The sequence below is a fragment of the Agelaius tricolor genome, unplaced genomic scaffold (assembly GCF_023055355.1).
Source record: "Agelaius tricolor isolate 1412-34295 unplaced genomic scaffold, bAgeTri1.0.p SCAF_13, whole genome shotgun sequence".
NCBI classification, from domain to species: domain Eukaryota; kingdom Metazoa; phylum Chordata; class Aves; order Passeriformes; family Icteridae; genus Agelaius; species Agelaius tricolor.
The window spans coordinates 20,401,485-20,421,438 of record NW_027269273.1 but is presented as its reverse complement, the minus strand read 5'-3'; the positions used below and the strand labels follow the sequence as shown (position 1 = coordinate 20,421,438).

Sequence of the window (19,954 nt, the reverse complement as noted above, 5' to 3'; positions counted from 1 at the left end):
TAAGTTATGAACACTTCCAAAGATGCTGTTTCAAGTAAACAAAGTTTCACACACAAGGTGTTTTGAACTTCATAATTTTAATGGAGTCAGAACAATTCTATACAACTATATACAGATTTTTAAGCATGACCAAGTATTTCTTCCTACATAGAACAAGCTGGAATAATACAATGGGAACAGGCCCTAGCTAAGAAATATAAACACACTTTTGCAAGGTTATTTTGCTATTCTTGATCGCAGCCGTCGCTTGATGATTAGATGATCACTTTCCTTCTCTTTTTGTTCTACAAGGATCTGAAAAAGATGGATTAAATGATGGTTATTCAGCATTTCTTCAGAGACAAATGACATTCACCTTTTAGACTTGTGTGCCCAACAGAATAGTTTTTCCCAGAATTTCTTTCCAGAGTTTTGCCTGAGTCACTCTGGTGAAATTTACCCATTCATTGAGAGGGAGGTCAGTCAGTAGAACAGGCTGGCCAGGGAAGTGGTGTAAACACCATTCCTGGAAGTGTTCAAAAATTGTGTGGATGTAGACCTTGGGAATATGGTTTTGTGGAGTTAACCCAGCAGTGCTGGGTTAATATTCATTTTCTGATACAGGAAGTGTCCAGAAAGCTAAAATTTTAAGCTTAAATGTCTCTAGTTTTCTCTGACTCCCCCAGGATTCAGTCTTGCACTTTTTCTTTCACTTCCAAACTTCTTAGCTGATTTTGCTCAGCACTTCTGACATTTTCTTCTTCCTCCTCTGGACAGCATTGTGGGTTCTGCTGCATCCATTCATACAATTTACAGAAAAATCAGTATGGGCAAATGCTTACCATAGCATAGGGAAGAAAGGATGGAACAGAATGAAGAGATGTACTTCCAGCAGAGCAGAAGAATGCTCAGCACTACAGTTACTGTCTAAACTATAAAGTTGGATTTCTGAAACAACACATCAAACTCTGGCCTTCAAGGCTCTTAGACTGGTTTAGACAGAGCCACAAAATTAAAACACATCCAGAAGGCTATTTAGACTGTGCTTTGAAAAGCACGGATATATCCACATGCTATGCCCAAATAACACCTGGGCATAAATGGAATTGAAAAATACCTTTGGTGCTCACCTGTGAAGTTAATTGTACATGCAGACAACTACTGTGTTTCAATCATGTCATTCCAAACCTGTGGATGCCTTCCTGCTCTCTATTTCTATTCTCCCTCTATGCTACTTACTTATATATATAAATATAATAATACATATGTATATTTTATTACACACTTAGATGAACTGCAACTACTGGAAAACAAATTAAGACTTCACTGCTGTAGCAGAGAAAAAGTAATCCTGCACACACTACAAGATACCTTCACATCTGAATTCACAGATATCTCTATGATTGCTGTATCACCTATACAATCAGTCGGCAGTCAAAGAAAGGTGAGAAAACAGAAAAAAATTAGTAAAACAGCAGAAATAAAAGACCAAAAGGAATGGTTAGGTAGAAAAAATATGTAAGTTGGTATTTTCAAACGTCTTCTGCAACTTGATCAGACCTTCAGATTTGTCTTTTTCTCCCAATAGTTAATTTTAATTGAAGATTACAGAAAAACACTACAGTGGGGAAAAGAGGAATCTTAATCACTTACTGAAGAACTAGGGATATCCAGAGGGCAAGAAATGTCAGTTGTATACAGCTTTCTCTTAGCTCGTTTTGGCTTGAGCTCATTTTCTTTGACATTTTCTTGTTCTGCAGACTTGGGAGAGCTTATTGTCTCAATAAGCTTCTTTGCTAGAAGACAAATTTTATCATAAATACATGTCATGGTTTTGTGAGCCTCAAAATTAATGAATAAAGTAGGCTTTATTAAAACAGTTTAAAAATTAAACCAGTGTAGACCAAAGTTCAAGTATAAAAATTCAGAACTGGTATTTGACTACCAGTTTTCTGTAGCTGGAAGCAATTTTCTGTAGCTTCAGGTGCAAAAGCTTAAAGGACACACTTAAATAGCACATTAAAAATCAATTAGGATTCAGATCTCACTTTAAGACTACTAAGTTGAACAAGAGGCTTAACTTTTGTGCTGACACAAGCACAGTGTACAGTCAATTTCTTCTATACCTTTTAATAGTTTAATCAAACAAGTACTAGCTCTACAAACAGAGGAGTATATGTACTAGAAAAAAAGAGAAAAATAAGAAATATGCAATACTGTTATAAAGAGAGGGAAACCATACAGGACATGATAATAAAGGTTACAAAACAGAAGTCATTTGCTCAAATTGAGTATTCAAATTAAGGATGAAATTTTTATTAGTCTGAGTTTGGCTTCCATTTATAATAACACATACTATGCTCCTGGAACCAATACGACAGAAATTTTAAAAAATTTCACACAGTTATTATCTAGACTGTATCATGTCAGATAATTTAAGATGTACTCTGTAGCAGGACAAGCTTTCAGGTTGGTACAGGAGTTTATTTTAACTGTCCACATTAAAAAATGACCAACTTTGTTTTAAATAAATAATAGTGTAGTTTAGAATTAAACACTGGTGATTCCCTGTGGTCCCTGCTAATTTTAATCTTTTTTAAAAGCACAGTGACCCAGAGATCATTCTTATTGTAGGAAAGAGTAAAAACATATCCTTCAACGGAAAGTCCAAGCAATTCATCTTCCCAAGGCTATACCTAAACTTAACAAAATCCATTAATTGCTCTGTATTCAGTTTAATGAAATCTTCCAAATATTTTCATGAGTCACTGGCTTTCAGATTTCATAAAATTAACATACATCAAAAAACATTAATAAAGTTTTCACAGCAACAAGAGACTGCTTATAGAACGAGGTAAGATTTGGAGTTTGGATTTAATCCTTGATTTTTTCAAAGCAGCTGGGCAAGTTTCTAAAACTGCCTTTACATGTAAATAAGTACAGAGTAACTACAAGATTTTGGGCCCAAAAGTTATCACTGATTTGATGATAAATATGCATATATTTCACACTGCATCTTTCATTCCACCTGGTTGATATTTCAGACTTAATCTAAGTTTTAGAATTATGTGGTCCTCACAACCAAGACAATCTTTTCTTCTCTGCCATTCTACAGCAGCCAGAGAATAGGAAATAAGCCTTATTTCTACTGTACAAACCTTTAGAATGAATAATAGTAGGAGAACTTTGGAAAAAATCACCAATTTTCTGTAGTGTCCCATCCTTCTTCTTAGATGACTTTTTATTTAGAGTAGATTCTTGCCTTCTTAAGGAGTATTCTTTTCTAAGAGATTGTGCAGTAGACATCTGTACAGAAATACAGGATCATTGTTTAAGCTGAAAATTTACTTAATCCTCAAGTTTCATTTCATTTTACTTCAATGTTATTTTCCAGCTGACACATTGAGCTTTGCTACTAACACCTTTGTTCAATTTAGTAATGATATCACTACAGCAAGTAATGTAGACAACCTCATTTTACATCAAGAACAAAGAAAATCACCAAAGTTTCACAGAATACACTTAAGAGCATGAGTCATACAGTAAACAGAGGAGTTTTCTTTTTTTTAAAGGCAGATTAAAACTTGTATTTTACTTGACAAGCTAATGATAATTCTATTGTATTAATTAGAAATAAAAGAATCTGATGTGGCAAATAAATGCCTCGCCTTCTGAACCTGCCCAGGTGACTACTATGGCCTAAAAGAATCTTTTTATAGTTGCCATATATGTGGATAAACTTTAGTTTTACTTCAAAGGCATTGCCTATAACATCACGCTTTAATAACATGCTCAAACTAGTCTTTTTAACTACTCAATATGCAACATCCTTCCCCTTTGAATCACTGCACACTGCAGCTGGGACACTACACATTCTTGGCAAATACAGACCCTTCAGCTTATAGAGTTTAGTAAAAGACACCATAAATGTTGAAGAATCCTGTTGAAATACATCAGTAAAATAAGATACTTTGGCATAAGAATATTTGCTCTTCACAAGTCTACTTTTACAGAAAAGGCTAAACTGACTTCAAAAATGGAACAAAATCAAACCATTTTTTTGTTGCTTGAAGAAGGTGAGTCAGCCATGGGAGGTTTTGCATTTCTCTTGTTCTCACTCTTCACAAAATCCTAAAGAAAATTAGAAGAAATTATAATTGATACCAATGACCACCTAAACCAAAAAAAAACTATTTTATAGAACTGATCTGGAATCTCATAGATCAGAGCTGGAGACAGCAAGAAATAGCACTGTCTGGGAGAGAGAAATGTAAAAGGTAAAGAGAAAGTGAAAATCAGGCACAAGGAGACAGTGTCTGGATCAGCTGAAGTCTTATTCAACATAGGCCAGAGATCCAGGACTTGGGAGACATGGGGTTGAAATAATAGCCTATGTATATCCCTGGGATCTCAGCAGAAAATAAGAAGTTAGAGTTTTAATAAATGATCAAAGTAATAAACTGAAATGCTGCACAACAGATTTTGTCAGTTGGTCAAGTTCACACCTCATTCATCTCTACACTTTTCCTTTTCCTCCTTGGCTTGAGCATTTTAACTGTAACTGGTGAGGTGCTGCCCTGGTGCTTCACCTCCATCTTATGGGGTTGCAGAGGTGTGAACTGGATTTCCATCTCTGGTTCTGGGAACCGACTCGTTTTTCCATCCTCTGTGGACACTTCAGTAGAATCAAGGACAATTTCAGAATGGTCCTGCAGGTGGAAAATGTATGAAAACAAGATTTAAACTATGAGTTAAATACTAAATAATACATACCACCCCCCACCTCCCAGTGGATTGCAAAGTAGGTGTTCTATTTTCCAGCTGTTAGCTTTCAGAACATTGACAACAGAAGTGAAGAAACAACTATAGCAGAGTTTAGGCCTTATAATCTAAAATCTTTTTTTTTTTTAATTTGAACTTTTTTGTATCTATGATCACAGAAATTTTCCTCATACTTTGAGGAAAACTCCTCATACTACTTCCTTCCTGATACTTTGTTGCCAAGTATTTTATCATCAAGGGCAGAAGCCCTTAGTGATTGTCTCCGTCTTAACTCTGTTGCTCCTTAGGAACTAGACAGTAATAGCAGCTTTTGTAAGAAAAGTATAATATTTCTGTATCTTAAGAAGCTTTCTTTCCCTTCTAGAGAATTCCAGCTGCTCCTTCTTACATTCCTTCACCCTGAAGGTGAAACCTCCTTCCTCTTAAAAAAGAAAATGATAAAAGCTCATGGAAAGCCAGAAGGTAGTTCTCCAACAGGCTCTGCTGGGATTCTGAGAGGGAATCCCACCCAGAATCCCAGCAGCACTGCATTCCCAGGAATTTTCAGAACTATATACAGAAATATATACTAAAAAACCAACAGAATTATTAACATATCATTGATACATAAACAAACATACCTCTTTGTTTACAGATTGATCAATTTTATCTTGTCCTTCTTCAGGTAAAGGTACTTCTGCCAAGGACTGAGGATTTTCATGGTTAATCTGCTGTTTCATTTCCTTTATAAAATCATCTTTCTCTGCCAGCTGTTTTTTGAGATCTTCTATGTCAGTTTCCTTATCCTAATAAACATAGCAAAAATTGCCATAAATTTCAGGACTGTAAAGAGAAAGTAATATATCACAAGCATCATTATGATTACTTGGTCATGACAGTTTCAAAACTGCAGGCTAAACCAGTCAGGTATCCAATACATAGACAATAATTTAATGCCTTTATGTAAAGTGAAGAAAAGCCTTGTAAGAGTCTGAGTAAACCTAACACAAAACTTTTTATTTTACTATGCTTTTTTAGAATTCTAAGTTCACCTCCCATTTGCTCATGAAGTTCTTGGTGCTGTGAAAAAGACAAAAAATGTGAGAGTTTCAGATATCCAGTCCAAATTCACAAGAGTGTTTATTTGAACTACTAAATATTTTCAAGCTCTAATTACCATTAAAAATTCAGTTGCAAACAAGCAAAGCTTTTCTTGTTAAATTAGCTGCAAATGGTTCCAATACGATGGTGTTTAAGAACAAAAGATAGAGCCAGAATGCAAAGAGCAACTATAATATTTTGCAGAATCAATGGGTAACAAAAAACTCTCAAAAATTCACACAGGAAAAAGAGAAAACTGACCTTTTCTGAAGCCATTACTGCAGCCTGTTTCAGCCTTTCTATTTCTTTATCTTTTTCTATGGTACTAGAAGCCAAAGTCTTGAGCTGTACTTCCAAAGCTTCTACTAGCTCATCTCTTTCCTCACGCCACTTTTGAAGATTGCTGTCCTTCTCTATGAGCTGTGCAGCAAGTCTTTCCTAAACATTAAAAAAGGTAGGTTAGAATAGAACACCACTTCTACACAGTATCTGAACTCTTCTGCTAGTTATGTTTTGCACAGTTAGTACTATTTTATAACTTTAATAGCTTAAGAGCCTACGCAGATCTTATTAAAGCCCACATAGAACTAGTTTCAGGACAAATATGCAAAAGTAAGCCATGTTTCAACTAGAAAAGCTGTATTTATACTCTTTGTGAAGAGAATTTTCTTTTTGAGAACCACAGCTCCTGTTTGCTCGCTTGAAGACTTTATTAATTACAGTTCTCAGTCAAGAAAAGTCACAGATAAAGTAAAATTATTTGTAAACTCCTAACATCCTCCTGTACTGATTGCAGGTCCACAAAGGCATTGCTAACTACTTCTAGATGCAAATGTAGTTTTAGATTGCAGAAGTTCATATAATAATTTCATCTGATTAAAAAATTGCAACCTTGCTGCAGTCCAGTGATCAAGTAAGGTGCCTTAGTTAGTAACTATCAGTCTCCCCAGCACTAGCACATACTACCACAGCATACTGACTAAGTATTTTCCAAAGTAAGCTTTCTAAGCTTTTAAGGAGCAATTCATTTAAGTGTGGGTTATTTATTGGTGTTTTACACATAGTATGAACTTTGAAGACTTCATAATGTAATGGAACAGGAAGGAACAGGCATGGTAATTTCCATTATGTGTAAAGATTTTTCATTTTATGAGCCTCCTAGTCTTCCTTTTTCATATTGAGAACATCTCATCCAGGTTTCATCATGTGAGAAAGTAAGGGAACTGACAAAGGCCAGCTACTCTCAAGTGCCCCCACTGTTCAACACTTGCTATGTGATTTATCTGCACAAAAGACACTACAGGACAATGCTGAGACAAAATCACTTACAATTTCTGCTTGTTGCTTCACATGATGTTCTCTATCCTCCACAAACTTTCTCATTTCCCTGTTGCGATGGTTCTCAGCTTCTTTTACTTGATTTATCAGTCCCATTTTTTCCTCGAGCCACTTTTTCCTATCAGTTTGATACTTTGCCTCATTTTCCTAATTGGATGAAACCAGAAATAAAACCGTAAGTAGAGAGAAAAAAAAGACTTAAAATTCAGAATATCATTGAATGGATAATTTCAAAAACATAACAGAAACAGTAGCACAGTTTTACTCTAGCATACTCCCAGGTACAAGTATTTTACTCATTGTAGAATACTTGTTCTTCTGTATTGCAAAAATTATCAATTTTCAGCATTTCTTATTCAGACTGGCACATCTTCGTGGAATAGAATTTTTTTCCTCAAAGCATTCTGGGTCAATCACAGACACATATGTCAAAAGTAATGGTAAACAGACACTTCTACTTTACAAATCCCCAAGCTTTTATGTTGCCTTAAAGGACACATTAGAAAACTAATCTCTGCTTCAAGACTGAAAGGGAAACAATGCAGGACGGTTTGAATGGTAGGCAGAGACAGCATGTGCCTAAATGTCACTTCAATCCACAGCAACTTTGTCTCCTTTTCTATCACAAACCTCTTGTCAGACATTTTACCGCATAAGACAGGAAGCACCTGAAAAGTTGCTTAGAAAATGAGTCTACTTTCTAATCCAAGGAGAGTTAGAGGAAAGTCCTCAGCTTTACAGGAAGGGCTTACAGGCCGTGCAGCAAGTGCAAGATCTTGAGAGAGAGTTTGATTTAGCAACTGACAGGAGAGATCCCTGGAACTGATATCAGGTGTTGGATTAAGACAGCTGTAAGGGGAAAGCAGCTACAGAGCCCTGTGCATAGCAGCAGCAAAACGTAGGGCAGGGTGCACTCCATTACAGGGCAACAATGATGCTGTATGGAAAAGATACTTCCAAGGAGGTTTTCTTTACCATATCATGCCCTAGCCTCTTGAAGACAGTGACACAAAAAATACTTAAGACTCCTTAAATGGGTGTTGTGGCCTTAGATTTAAGTATGAATTATATCATTGTGTTTTACCTCCAGTTCTTTTTGCAGCTTTATTAATTCCTCAGCTTCATTTATGGTTTTCTCCTCATTTTTGCTCATCTTTTGCTGCCAGTCACTATTGCACTGGTTATTCAGCTCTCTATATTTCTGCTTCCATGCTTCCAGTTCTAGAAAGAACACAAAATGAGTTTACATAATGCTTTATTTTAAACATGTATTTGAACATGTTCCCATCCTTTTACTAAAGTTGCTTGGATTTACCAGCTATGATCACAGACAACAGAAGCCTTTTAGGAAATTGCTATTTGTTATGTAAAAGTAACACCTAAATAGCAATTGATATGTAAAACCAGAAATGTAAAGCAGCTATCATAATACACATTCAAAACAATTTTCCTTCCCTGTTCCCTCTCCATGGAGAGATTACCCAAAACCAATCTGTTGGTCTCTTCTAATTTGGCTTCAAGCACTTTATCTTGTTCAGTCTGAGTCTGTTCTTGTTCTTCTAATGTCATCCGCATATCTTGAATTATTTTCTCCTTTGCACACAGATCTGAAAATATGAAAATTAATTTACAGATGAGCCTCCTCCTAGTTCCCACCATTCTCCCAAACTGCCTTAGTTACAAGTCATTTCTCCACTCCCTGAGATCAAAAGCTCTATTACAAGGAAATAGAACATCTATACAGAACTTTCCAGATCCCAAATTCTTAAGTGATTCTATTATCACCAGTTGACCTTAGATGTGTGTTTTGGTGTTAAAACACCAAAACATGGCTTGTGTGGCTATGAGAAATTAACTGCTGTTCAACCCCTAAACATTTATCAAATCTGCAGAAACTTTGTGCTACCATACACAATAGTGTGCTGGTTCATGCTTTCGCTAAAATGGACAACTAGAATAAAACCAAATAAACGCCAGTATTGACTAAATGAACACTAAGATTTTCTCTGCTTACATTTCTTAATCTGAGACTGTTTATTCCTTACAAATATATCTAGTAACAATTCTATAAAAATTACTTTCTGACTGTGAGCTTCCAACATCCAGGTTGGAGTGTCTCTAAAATATAAATACACAAGACTTTTCAAATTTGTTATTAACATGATCACTCATTATGTTGTCATTGCACACACACAAAAAAATTTGAACAATTATAGTTCTTCCTGACCTTTATGTGTTTTCTCATACTGTTTGGAGATTTCTTCCAGCTTTTCTTTATCCAACTGGTCCTAAATATCACATTGAAAGCAAATTAAAGAAATTAGAAAATGCTGAAAGAAGCAAATACATATACTAGAAATAGCTTTTTATTTTGAATTTAATAAATAATAAATAAGGCATTTAAGACAAATAGTCCCAACAAATAAGTTCTCCATATAGTATAAAGAAGCATTCCAGCTATTTAAAAAGAAAAAGAGACATTACTACTAACATATCTAAGTGGAACTAATCAGAAACTCTGCAGGTGTTAAGTATTTATTTACTAGACTAATTCTCAAATTGTTTTAAATAAGTCCTGCATGAGAATTTCTTTAAACATTTTTCATTTATCTGTTAAAACTCATTTCAGCTGGCTACTCCTATTTTTACCCCAGCTTTGTAAGCTTTTTCCAGCTGCTTCAATAACTTGTCTCATTAGTAGATTAGTTAAAAAATTAAGAGCAAGTAAAATTTTATTTAAAAAATACCTTTTTAAGTTGCAAGATTGTGCGCTGTTTGAACTCTAATTCATCACTAAACTGCTTTTTAATTTTCTCAAGTTCATCAACTTGTTTCCTCAGGGATTTCTCCTGAGTTTGCATTGTACACACCTGCAACAAGAGAGCCAGCAAAATTTACATTTAGTTATAAGCCTTTTACAATCTCTGTAAGTTATCTAGATAATCAACTACTTAAATTTTGGCAAGCGTCTTCATTAAATTTCAGGGGCTGGTAGTGCACAAGGGAAGATACTTAAAATGTATCACTCCAAATAGCCTTATTATGAATCTCTTTTAACATCCATAGACTGAGGTTTGTGAAAACAGGTTTAATAACAGAAGCCCAAACTTGCAGAAGAAACATTTTGCCTATGGTTACTAACCTCTTTTTGTACTTGCTGAATTTGTTTCTTGGCATCAGAAAACTTCTCTTTCAAATCTGTGTATTCTTCCTCTTTCCTCTGCAAATCTTTTTTCAAACTTTGTACAAGGGCAGAGCTTTCAGACAGATCTTTACGTAGCCTTGGGTTAGAAATTAAGAGACATAAATAACATCAGTTTTACATGCTAGCTCAGGCTCTTAGCTGGTTTTATTAGCAAATAGAATCTCAGCTCTATCAGATCAATGACAAGCTTTAGAATTTTACATTTGGATTTCAATGTCTTACTATATGAGCCTGAAGTAACAAACTGCTCAGATTCACTTCTGAACACTCAATTTTCAAAAATATTATCTTTTTAAGCACAGTAGAGCAATCATTTTTATCATTAGGTGACCTTAAAAATTAGAAAAGTGCAAGGTTAAAAGCAAGTAAGTTTAAAGTTGATAACTACATCCCAGTTCATTTAAGTATAAAGATGAATAAAAAGTGGAAAAAACCCCAGTAACACTGCAATAAATCCTGCCATCACAAGTTCTGCAAAGTAAAGAATAAGTTTGATGGGTTTATTTTTAAGTGATCACATTTATTTCAAGGAGTTTCCAGTAGGACATCTTGGACTTTTAACTAACTAAAGGAAGGTTTTTCAGGTCCTATCAATGACAATACAATACAAGGCTTCACAAAGAGAAATCTTTGAAAGCTTCACCAGCACAGGGTTGGGGACCATCAGACCTTCATGCTAAACTGTACTTTGGAGTATGTGCAGTACCCACAGATACAGCACTAAAGAAACCATACTCAGGTGAAGGGCTACATAACATCTTAAAGCTATCCTGACATAATTGCAATTTCCTTCCCATATTGCAAATATCATCCTTCAGATGTACATAATGTCCTATTTCTTGCAGATTTAAAAAGTAGAGGGTGGTGAGTAAAGTTCTACCCTCTACACCCATTATTTCCTTAGGTCTTACAGTAGACTGTTCAGAATAGCTGTTATCAAAACCATCTGTTTACTCCCTAGGCTTTTCCCCCCCCTCCCCTTTCCTCCTTTCCTTTTACCATTTAGTCCTTTCCAAAGAAAACATGCCCTACTTTTATACAAGTTACAGGGTATAATATTGCATTATCCAATTTCTTTCAGAAAGGGTCTGCAACAAAATTATTAGAAATCCCCAAATAATTGATTTTATTGTATGCTCCTATTTCCCTGCACAATAGTTCCACATGATTTAGATGTATATTTTTGAAAGAATATACAAACAGGTGAGGAAAACATAGACTGCAGAATATGCAAATGTAAAATTTGAGCAGTGTATAAAAATTCCACAAAGAAGCAGTTTGGTTAACAAGTTTATAAACATGCAAGTGTGGTATATCAAACTGATGTTCATATAAGGGAATTTTAACTTAATTTTATTCTTAAAGGCTTAGGAATAATCTCATGATTTACTTACAGTTCCATAGACTGTATTTGCTCACACTCATTTTTCTCCTTTTCCTGAAGAACGCGTTTCACGGTCTCCAAACTGTTCATCAACTGCACAGCTTCATCCTTCAAATTTGCTTCTCGATCATTGAGTTCTTTCAGTTTTTTGTCTACACTGGCACATTTCTCTTGCAGAGCTACTGTATTACTTTCTAGATTTAAAATAGTCGATTCTTTTTCTTTTAGTTCTTCTTCTAACTCTTTCATCCTGTCATCTTTAGTCCTAGAAGCCTCCAACAGGCATTTAAGATCTCTTATTTCTCCCTCATAGCTGGCAACTTTTTCCTGAAACTGTGCAATTACTCTCTGATTTTCTGCAGCCTGTTCTTCAAAATCCTGGGTTTTCTTCTGGATTTGCTCTTGTAACTGATTCAGATCTTGTTCCTTTACAGACTGATGCTCTTGATTTGTAATTTCATTTAATTTTATTTTTAGTTGATTATTGTAATTGTCACTATCATGAAGTCTCTTCTCTAAGTCTTCAACTTGCTGACGTAGTTGTTGGATCTGATGACTTTTTTGTGAGGAAGCCTTAATCATAATTTTGCATTCTTCCCAAATGCTTTCAATGCTGCGGTGAAAGGAGCTCTCCTGTCTCAGATCTGCTGAAGAAGCAGTTTGGAACTGCATGGACAGAGGACTTGTTTGAGCTGTCTCTGGTTCATCTTTTTGAGGGTCTAAGGAATCCTTTACATTAACCAACTCAATATCCACAGCATAAGATTCTGAGTGACATTTATACAATTCATCTACCTGGGACTGCATTGCTTTAATTTGTGACACTTTGTTAATTATATTTTGTTTAGCATCTGTTACTTCGTTATTTAGTTGAATAATCTTTACTTCTTGTTCTTTATTTATAGTTTTCTGTTTGTCCAATTCAGAAAGAGCCTCCTGATATTCAGCTTGACATTGTTGAAGTTCTCCACTTAAGCCAGAAGCCTTTTCTTCAGAAGCAGAGAGTTTCAGATGCAAGTTTGCTATCTGCTGATTTAACTCTTCTTTTTCAGTTTTTTCTCTTTGGCACTGTTCTTCAAGCACAGCTATCTGACCTTCCAAGGTTTCAGTTCTTTGCTTTAGTGCCAATATTTCCATGTAGGTCTCAGAATTATTAGTTCTCTTTTGATCAAGACAGTAGTTTTCCCAACTCTCTCTCTTATCTCCTAAAAACAAAACCAAAACAACATCAAGAACAAATAAATCCCCATACTCAGGTTAATTAAAATCAACAAGTTAGCTCAGGTTAATTAAAATCAACAAGTCACTAGCAACACCAAGCTGTAATTGCTGTATGGAAAATTTGCACCACCTGAAAGCCACACTTCCACAGCATTTTAGTTTCTTCAAGTTGTTAGAACCCTCTGAGACATTTTATATGCACTAAAATGCCTCTTGGGCTTCTAGGCATAATTTGCAGAAAGAGGTGTTCAGAAGACTTAAAAAAAAGTTTGCTACAGTTCTAGTCCAACCTTCTATTCTGCCCCACTAGGAGAAAAATCTAGCTAATTTCACTAGTACTTGCAACACCTATAAGCTAGGTAACATTCATAGAGATAACCAGTTTCCACCTCCACTGATTCAACAATCCCTTTAAATACAGCCAGCAATTAGCCATCCTCCATTTAGGAGGGCAATGGTGTCATACACCTTTCTGAGAAGTTTCATGCATGCTCTATCTCACCTTACTTTTAAAACAAAGCTAAAAGTCCAGCACAAGTTTTTGATTTTGTTTTTTTTTTTTTGCTTCGTGTCTGGAACTTTCCTCTCTTCTGTATTCAATACATTTCTAAACTTGATAAAAGGATTCATTAATGCCCATACCTAATATGTTACATGTAAAGTCCTCCAGAAAGATTTACAACATGTCATTCCAACCCAAAATTTCCATGTTTTATTAACATAAGACTCTTTTCCTGAATTAATGAGCCATTTTAACTAAAATCACATGGATTTCATCACCTTCAAAACTGACTCCATCTGTATTTCACACAAGTGTTTTTGAATCCAATTGGGTTGCATAGTAACATTCATGCTATATTTTAGTATTAAATCAAGTCTGACTATCTATCTCAACCATGTACTGCAGGGAGATACTATGGATTCTGATGAGTACTGCACCTATAGTAAGGTAGAGCTAGGCAGTCTCACACTGAACCATTAAGCACAGGTGTACTGCATGGAAACATCCTCTGAACAGAGCCAACAAGTTGTGCAGTCAATTTGAGTCACTAACAAATGGCCATTCTGAAGCATTAGCAATAGTGTTTTGGTTTTTGAAAGTCAACAGGACACTTTTCTCCTGCTTGTCCATTGTTTTCCTATTATAAGATAAATCAAGTGCTTCTGCTAGCTCAACCACAACAGCAGCCTTACTGTAGCATATAAAGTTTTATTTGTAAATCCTACAAGATTAAAAACTTCGTATTTAGAAATGGTTTTCACTGAAAGCCCAGTTGTGTAGTCCTAAGAAAACATATCAGACAAAATACAACACATTCCTCTCCCTGGACTGGAGTTTTGCAAGCTTCACTAAAAGCAAGATGGGCTGAGGTATCTTAACACAGGGTTTGTCCAAGTGCCTAGTCTTGGTTTCAAATGACACTTGAAGTTTTACAAAACCAGAAATGCCCTACTGGATGACACAGCCTCAGCTGACCTAGCCTAATACTTTCACCTCCTTTTGCTATTACTGGCAGGCCAAGCCATTTTCTATAGACCTTTCTTGACATGGAAGAATTGAGACAATGCAGCCCTGCTGAAGTCTTTCAGTATCCATATATGTACCTGTTGGCTGTTAGCTGATCTACCTCTGTCTGCCATCTGAGAATTTGAATACCTGTGCCTCTCCCAACTTCTAGGGCAGCAAACAGCAGAAGTTCCATATTCTCTTCATAAAGTGGCTTGTTCATGGAATCATAGTAGATCTGAGTTCAAAGGGACCCTCAAGGACCATCAAGAGCAGGGTTGCTCTCCAGCCTCTCACTCCCTAGTCTGTACTTAGAGCCAGGGGTTCCTGCCCCAGGTGCAGAGTCAGCCACTTGTCTCTGTTGACTTCAGGGGGTTGGTGATTGCCCAGCTCTGTAATTTGTCTAGATCTCTCTGCAGGGCTTCCCACCCTTTGAGGGAGTCAACAGCTATCACTGGCAAACTTAGGATAGTTTTGTGTCCTGCATCAAAGTTATTTATGAAGATGTTGAAGAGAACTGGGCCCATTATGGAGCTCTGGGAAGCCCCACAGCAGTGTCTGGATGCCAGCCTAATGCTACCCCCCATTTACTAGAACTCTTTGCACCATAAACTTAAAACTGATCTACCCCAGTGAATGCTGCCTTGTTCTTTAACTGCACTATGTAATTAATGATAGTTTAATATTCAGTTTATTCACTGTATCCTCATTTTTCTGTGATCATGGGAATTTGATAATTCTCCTTTAACGGAAAGGCCTCTCACCTTCCTATTGCATATGTTTTCCATAGTTCTATGAGAAATTAAAGCTAAGCTGGGTCCTGAAGTCAAGTTAGAGGCAGAGAGCTCTTACAAATACCATTTTGCACAAGTCCCATATAGCTCAGTCTCACTTATTAGTATTTTATTCACCTGATAATCTCACAGATAAAGCAAGAACAGCAAAAAGACTGAAAGTGCAAGCATGAGAACTGTACAAAATACACCATTTGTGGACTTCAGCTTTCCACTTGAATGGGAGTAAAATTAATTTTTCTCCTTTGCCAGCACCGTCACCTTGAGCAGAGCTGGTGTGTTCACAGCACATACACAGAACAAAATGTCAAGGTTCACAGCACATACTGTATGACTGAACAATCAGTAAGTCACTGACACCTTTGATGGTTGCTTAGGAAATTTTCAAACACTTGAGCAGGAGATGTTACCCCTCTCAGAAGTCCAGCAACAGAAAATTTAGTACTGCAACTGCTAAGCAACTGCCTAAGAACTACAGCTGGGTATGCAGGTAGATACACAGATAAGGAAAGGCAGCAGAAAGGAAAGAGTCTAAAAGCTAAAATTTTATTTCAATCATTTAGGAGTAAATGATATAGAGCCAGCCCTCTGCAAAAGGGATTACATTTAGAGAACAGTTACTTCCTTTTACAGTGTAACATAGCAGATCTCCTCCTCAAAGCATAATGTTTACACCTCCCAGCTTTTTTCTTCTGTTCTGGAATAGTAACCAAGCTTTTTTTGAAGACCCCCTGTTGAGTGATGGTAGAAATTGTACCTTTCTTTGTAGGTGGTTCTTCTTCTGCAGTAGGCTTATCTTCCAAGCCACGCTTTCTTCCCACTTCCAATACAGTTTCCTCACAATCCTTGAACTGGCTGCTTTCAATCACTTGGTTAGAGTTCTTTTCTGCTAATTTTCTCTTACTGGTAGTCAAAGTCTTCTCCTGTGTTAAAATATGATCAATTGCTTAGAAGTTGTACGAATTGGACACTTAAAAGGCTTAGGAGCTTTTTCTATACAAATATTTTTACAAAACCTTTACGGGTAAGGGGCATAGGGGGTGTCAGAGGAAGAGTCACTGACAGATCAGTAAGTTAAACCAAGAGCTCCTGCAACTTCAGATACTAAGAAACACAGTACTTTGCATTGTACAGGAATCAGAGCAAGAGACTAGAGACCTACAAAATACACAACTTGCATTAAGAGGACTTAATTTACCATCCAAAAACTATTTCCAGTGTTAAAAGAGCTGATGAAATTTCCAGTTTTTTAAAAGGGCATACAGTCTGTTCTACAAATACATCACATTCTGATCATGGTCAGAGTTGAGAGCTTTAACAGCCTTCAGCAAAGCCAAAAATCATTTTTGTCATGACATGTTTGATGTCATTTGAAAGCCTAGTCAGTTCTGCTATACGTACTTCTGATATTTATTTGACTAAGAAAAAAGTTGTTTACTTGCAAGATGACAAGTGACAAGCCATGTGGTTGTCAAGGACCAATTAATCATCTATAAGTGCTTCATTAAAAACCTATAATAGACTATAGAGTTGAGGTTTATGGTCATGTTTAAAATTTCATGCCAAACAGTCTCCTGGAACACCGGATAGTTAAAGCCTTGCTCTTGGAAGGAGCAGTAATAGTTAGCCAACACACTCCACTCACTCTTGGGGCATTCCATACTATTGATGAGTTAAACAGCTGTGAGGCAGACAGAACACAAGATAAACTATGGTCAAAGCTTTGAGTTCACAGTGTAAGAGAAATGGATCAGAGTGCTGAGTAAGTTTCACTTCAAACATTCTCAAAACTACATCAGGTTACTGGACATCAGGCTCAAATAAAAAAATCCCAAAAAAACCTCTTACTGTGTGTTTTGATTTTTTTTTACCTGTATACATTTAGCCAAGCTAGCTTCCAGCATTCAGCAGATATCATTAGACCATACAATTTCAAGTTTTATTAATCACATCAAAAACAGAGATACCCATGTCATACCTTCTTAATTCAAACTCTGCTCAAAATATTCACATTAACACCCTTCCCTTGAAAGTGTGCAAGCATGTTGGGGGTGGGTGGAATGCACTGATTTTTCCCCCCCCCCAATTTACATAATTATTGTCTTTTGTTACATTATTAAATTCTAACTTAAACTAAAATTGACCTTTTGTTGTACCAAAACCTCATTTTCTTCCTCTTATTCAGACAGTGATGCACTTCCTCTATTTCCACTATTTTATGTCCTCAGAGTTTGAGGTCTTTTTTTTTTAATGGCTCTTCAGAGTCTCATCTGGAGTCCTCCAATAATAAATTCAGATCAATACTTCTGAAAGTCTCATTATTTACACACACCCTTGCTAATATTTTGCTGTGGCTTTAGTTTCAATGCCAACTGACCTGCTATCACTTGAAGTAAATAGCAATTATTTAAAGAAATTCCAATTTTCCAAAGTCAAGTCCATTATAAACACATGTTAAGATTTTTTTGTATCAATACAATTAAGATGTCTAAGACTTACATAGTCTTTTATGGTTTCTTCTGAACGGGCTATCTGACCTTGTAGTTTCATAATCATTTCATCTTTTTGCTTCACAATGTCAATCAGTTCTTGAATCCTTTCATTTTGTATACTCATTTTCTTGAAAAAGAAAGAAAGTTCAGCGTTACATTGAACTCTATCATGCTTTTTAGAAGCAAGATCAGTTAAACTATGCTTGATATAAAAAAAGGGCTAGAAGCATAGTCTAATAGCATTTTAAGTCATTTGAATTTTGTATTAAAGTAAATAATTCTGCACAAGTTTTTTTTGAGAAAGTTACCTCACTTGCTTCTTTAAGTTGCTCAGCAGACTCATCCAACTTAATCCTCTGTGTTTCAAAACCTGTAACAGGAAAAAAGCCTGCATAACCTCATCAGCCATCACAGTTTACTCAGTAATCCATGTCTTTGTGGTACTTCAGTAGTTTTTGAATACACTTATTTTCAAGTTGACTTCTACTAGGACATTTCAAAAGTTCTTTACATTTTCTGAACTGGACAACTGAGACTTGCAACCCATTCAAATACAGATCACATCACAAGATCTCTGCTGAGATCATTATGAGGTGCTGCTAGTTTTTTCTCCAAAGTTGCACATGATGCCTGAATACACTGCATCATCAAAACATGAAGTACAGGGATTACAATACAACAAGGAGATCAATAACCTTAATGCTTTACCCCACAATTCTCAAGTCTGCAGTTGACAATTTTAAGTTTAATCTTAAAAATGAAATAAGGCCTATAGAATTATTTAACCTGAACATACACAAAACAATGGGTTACCACCATTAGACATATGATTTGGTTACACAGTCCCATACAATGAGATTAATATTTCTATGTTACAGTACTTAATTTCTTTTTTTGTGCCTTTCATATCACACTTAGACCCAGTTTACCTTTGGTTTTCCTTTCCAGCTCTTCCTTGGTCTCAACTAGTTCAGCAGTTATTTTTGCCAGCTGTTTCTCAAGGCAACCAATTGTTTCCTGTGGGTCTTCTAAGGACACAATGTACTGGTGTGCTGCTTCTGCCTGATTTTTGATATCGGTGATATCATTTTGCAGGGAATCAATAACACCCCCAAAATCAATGCAGGCATCTGTGCCTGTGCTGTTTTCTTCATTCTGAAAGAATTTAGATTCATTTACAAATGGTGAAGGATTATACAAAAGCCATTATTTCTACAGAAAATATGGAACATTGTTAGGAATCCTAATATATAAGTACAGTTATAATTCTGACTTCAAAACCATCTTGTGGGTCCATATGCACTGACTGCCAGTTTGTCTACCTTCACACACCAGTTTCCAGTATCAAGCTAGAGCTGCTTTATTTTCATAACATTTAATTACCTACCATTACATTTCCCCTTGTATTTCCACATAAACATCCCCTCCAAGTTTACTATAAAAGTTAGCACATTTTAAACCAATGAGAACATTGAATGAACAGAGCAAGCAAACTGTTTTAGAAAGAATATATCTGAAATTTTTATATGGCAGGAAAAGTTTGTGAGGTCAAGTAAGTCTGTGGTAACTTATCATAGTAAGTTATACCCAAAAGACTGACTTTACATCTTGCCTCTGTTTTTTTAAAAGGGTTTCAAACTCTCAAGAGACAGACTCAAGTTAAGAGTCTCGATATGGCTTAGGTGGATGAAAAATTCTCATTGCTCCAGTTGTAGCTACTACTGTCCTAAGAGAGAAAAATTTGCAGCTTTTCTCCCAATTTCTTTGTATAGTGTAATTGTCACTTTTGTGCTGGAGAAATACAGAAAACCCCAAAAATTCCTGAATCCCAAGGCTCAGCAGTCTCATCTATATTAAGTAAGATAAATATATCTTGCTGAGGACACAGTCATATTGTGTGCAATTCCTTGAAACCATCCCTGGTATTTCTTGAGAAATACCATGACCATAACAGGTAGTTAGTAAAAGGGACATTTGGGGCAGACAGATAAAAATACCAGAGGTCCAGCTTGCTCACTGCAAGGCCAATCTTGTAATTCACATTTTTCATCTGCATTTTTAGCACAACTGTTTACAAGTTCCTTGAAGATTTCCAGGCGTTTTTCAGCATTTTCTTCAAGCTGCTCTCGTTCATTAGAAAGGCACTTACTAGAGTAGAGAAAAAACAAAGTC

The 19,954-nt window shown here is 36.0% G+C and overlaps 1 protein-coding gene across 1 annotated transcript in view; it reads right to left on the bottom strand.

The window, feature by feature from the left end:
- Positions 1-65: 65 nt before the first annotated feature.
- Positions 66-19,954, bottom strand: part of KIF20B (kinesin family member 20B) — a 31,403-nt gene continuing 11,514 nt past the window's right edge. The window contains exons 15-33 of the mRNA XM_071439101.1: positions 19,780-19,930; positions 18,712-18,937; positions 18,091-18,152; positions 17,790-17,909; positions 16,048-16,213; positions 11,779-12,973; positions 10,322-10,460; positions 9,927-10,049; positions 9,407-9,467; positions 8,661-8,786; positions 8,264-8,400; positions 7,171-7,326; positions 6,103-6,279; positions 5,382-5,546; positions 4,485-4,688; positions 4,033-4,110; positions 3,138-3,285; positions 1,633-1,775; positions 66-294 (exon numbers count right to left, since the gene is read on the bottom strand). Of these exons, the coding sequence (XP_071295202.1) occupies positions 217-294; positions 1,633-1,775; positions 3,138-3,285; positions 4,033-4,110; positions 4,485-4,688; positions 5,382-5,546; positions 6,103-6,279; positions 7,171-7,326; positions 8,264-8,400; positions 8,661-8,786; positions 9,407-9,467; positions 9,927-10,049; positions 10,322-10,460; positions 11,779-12,973; positions 16,048-16,213; positions 17,790-17,909; positions 18,091-18,152; positions 18,712-18,937; positions 19,780-19,930 (3,655 nt within the window). The 3' untranslated portion in view covers positions 66-216. The remainder of the gene's footprint in view (positions 295-1,632; positions 1,776-3,137; positions 3,286-4,032; positions 4,111-4,484; positions 4,689-5,381; positions 5,547-6,102; positions 6,280-7,170; positions 7,327-8,263; positions 8,401-8,660; positions 8,787-9,406; positions 9,468-9,926; positions 10,050-10,321; positions 10,461-11,778; positions 12,974-16,047; positions 16,214-17,789; positions 17,910-18,090; positions 18,153-18,711; positions 18,938-19,779; positions 19,931-19,954) is intronic.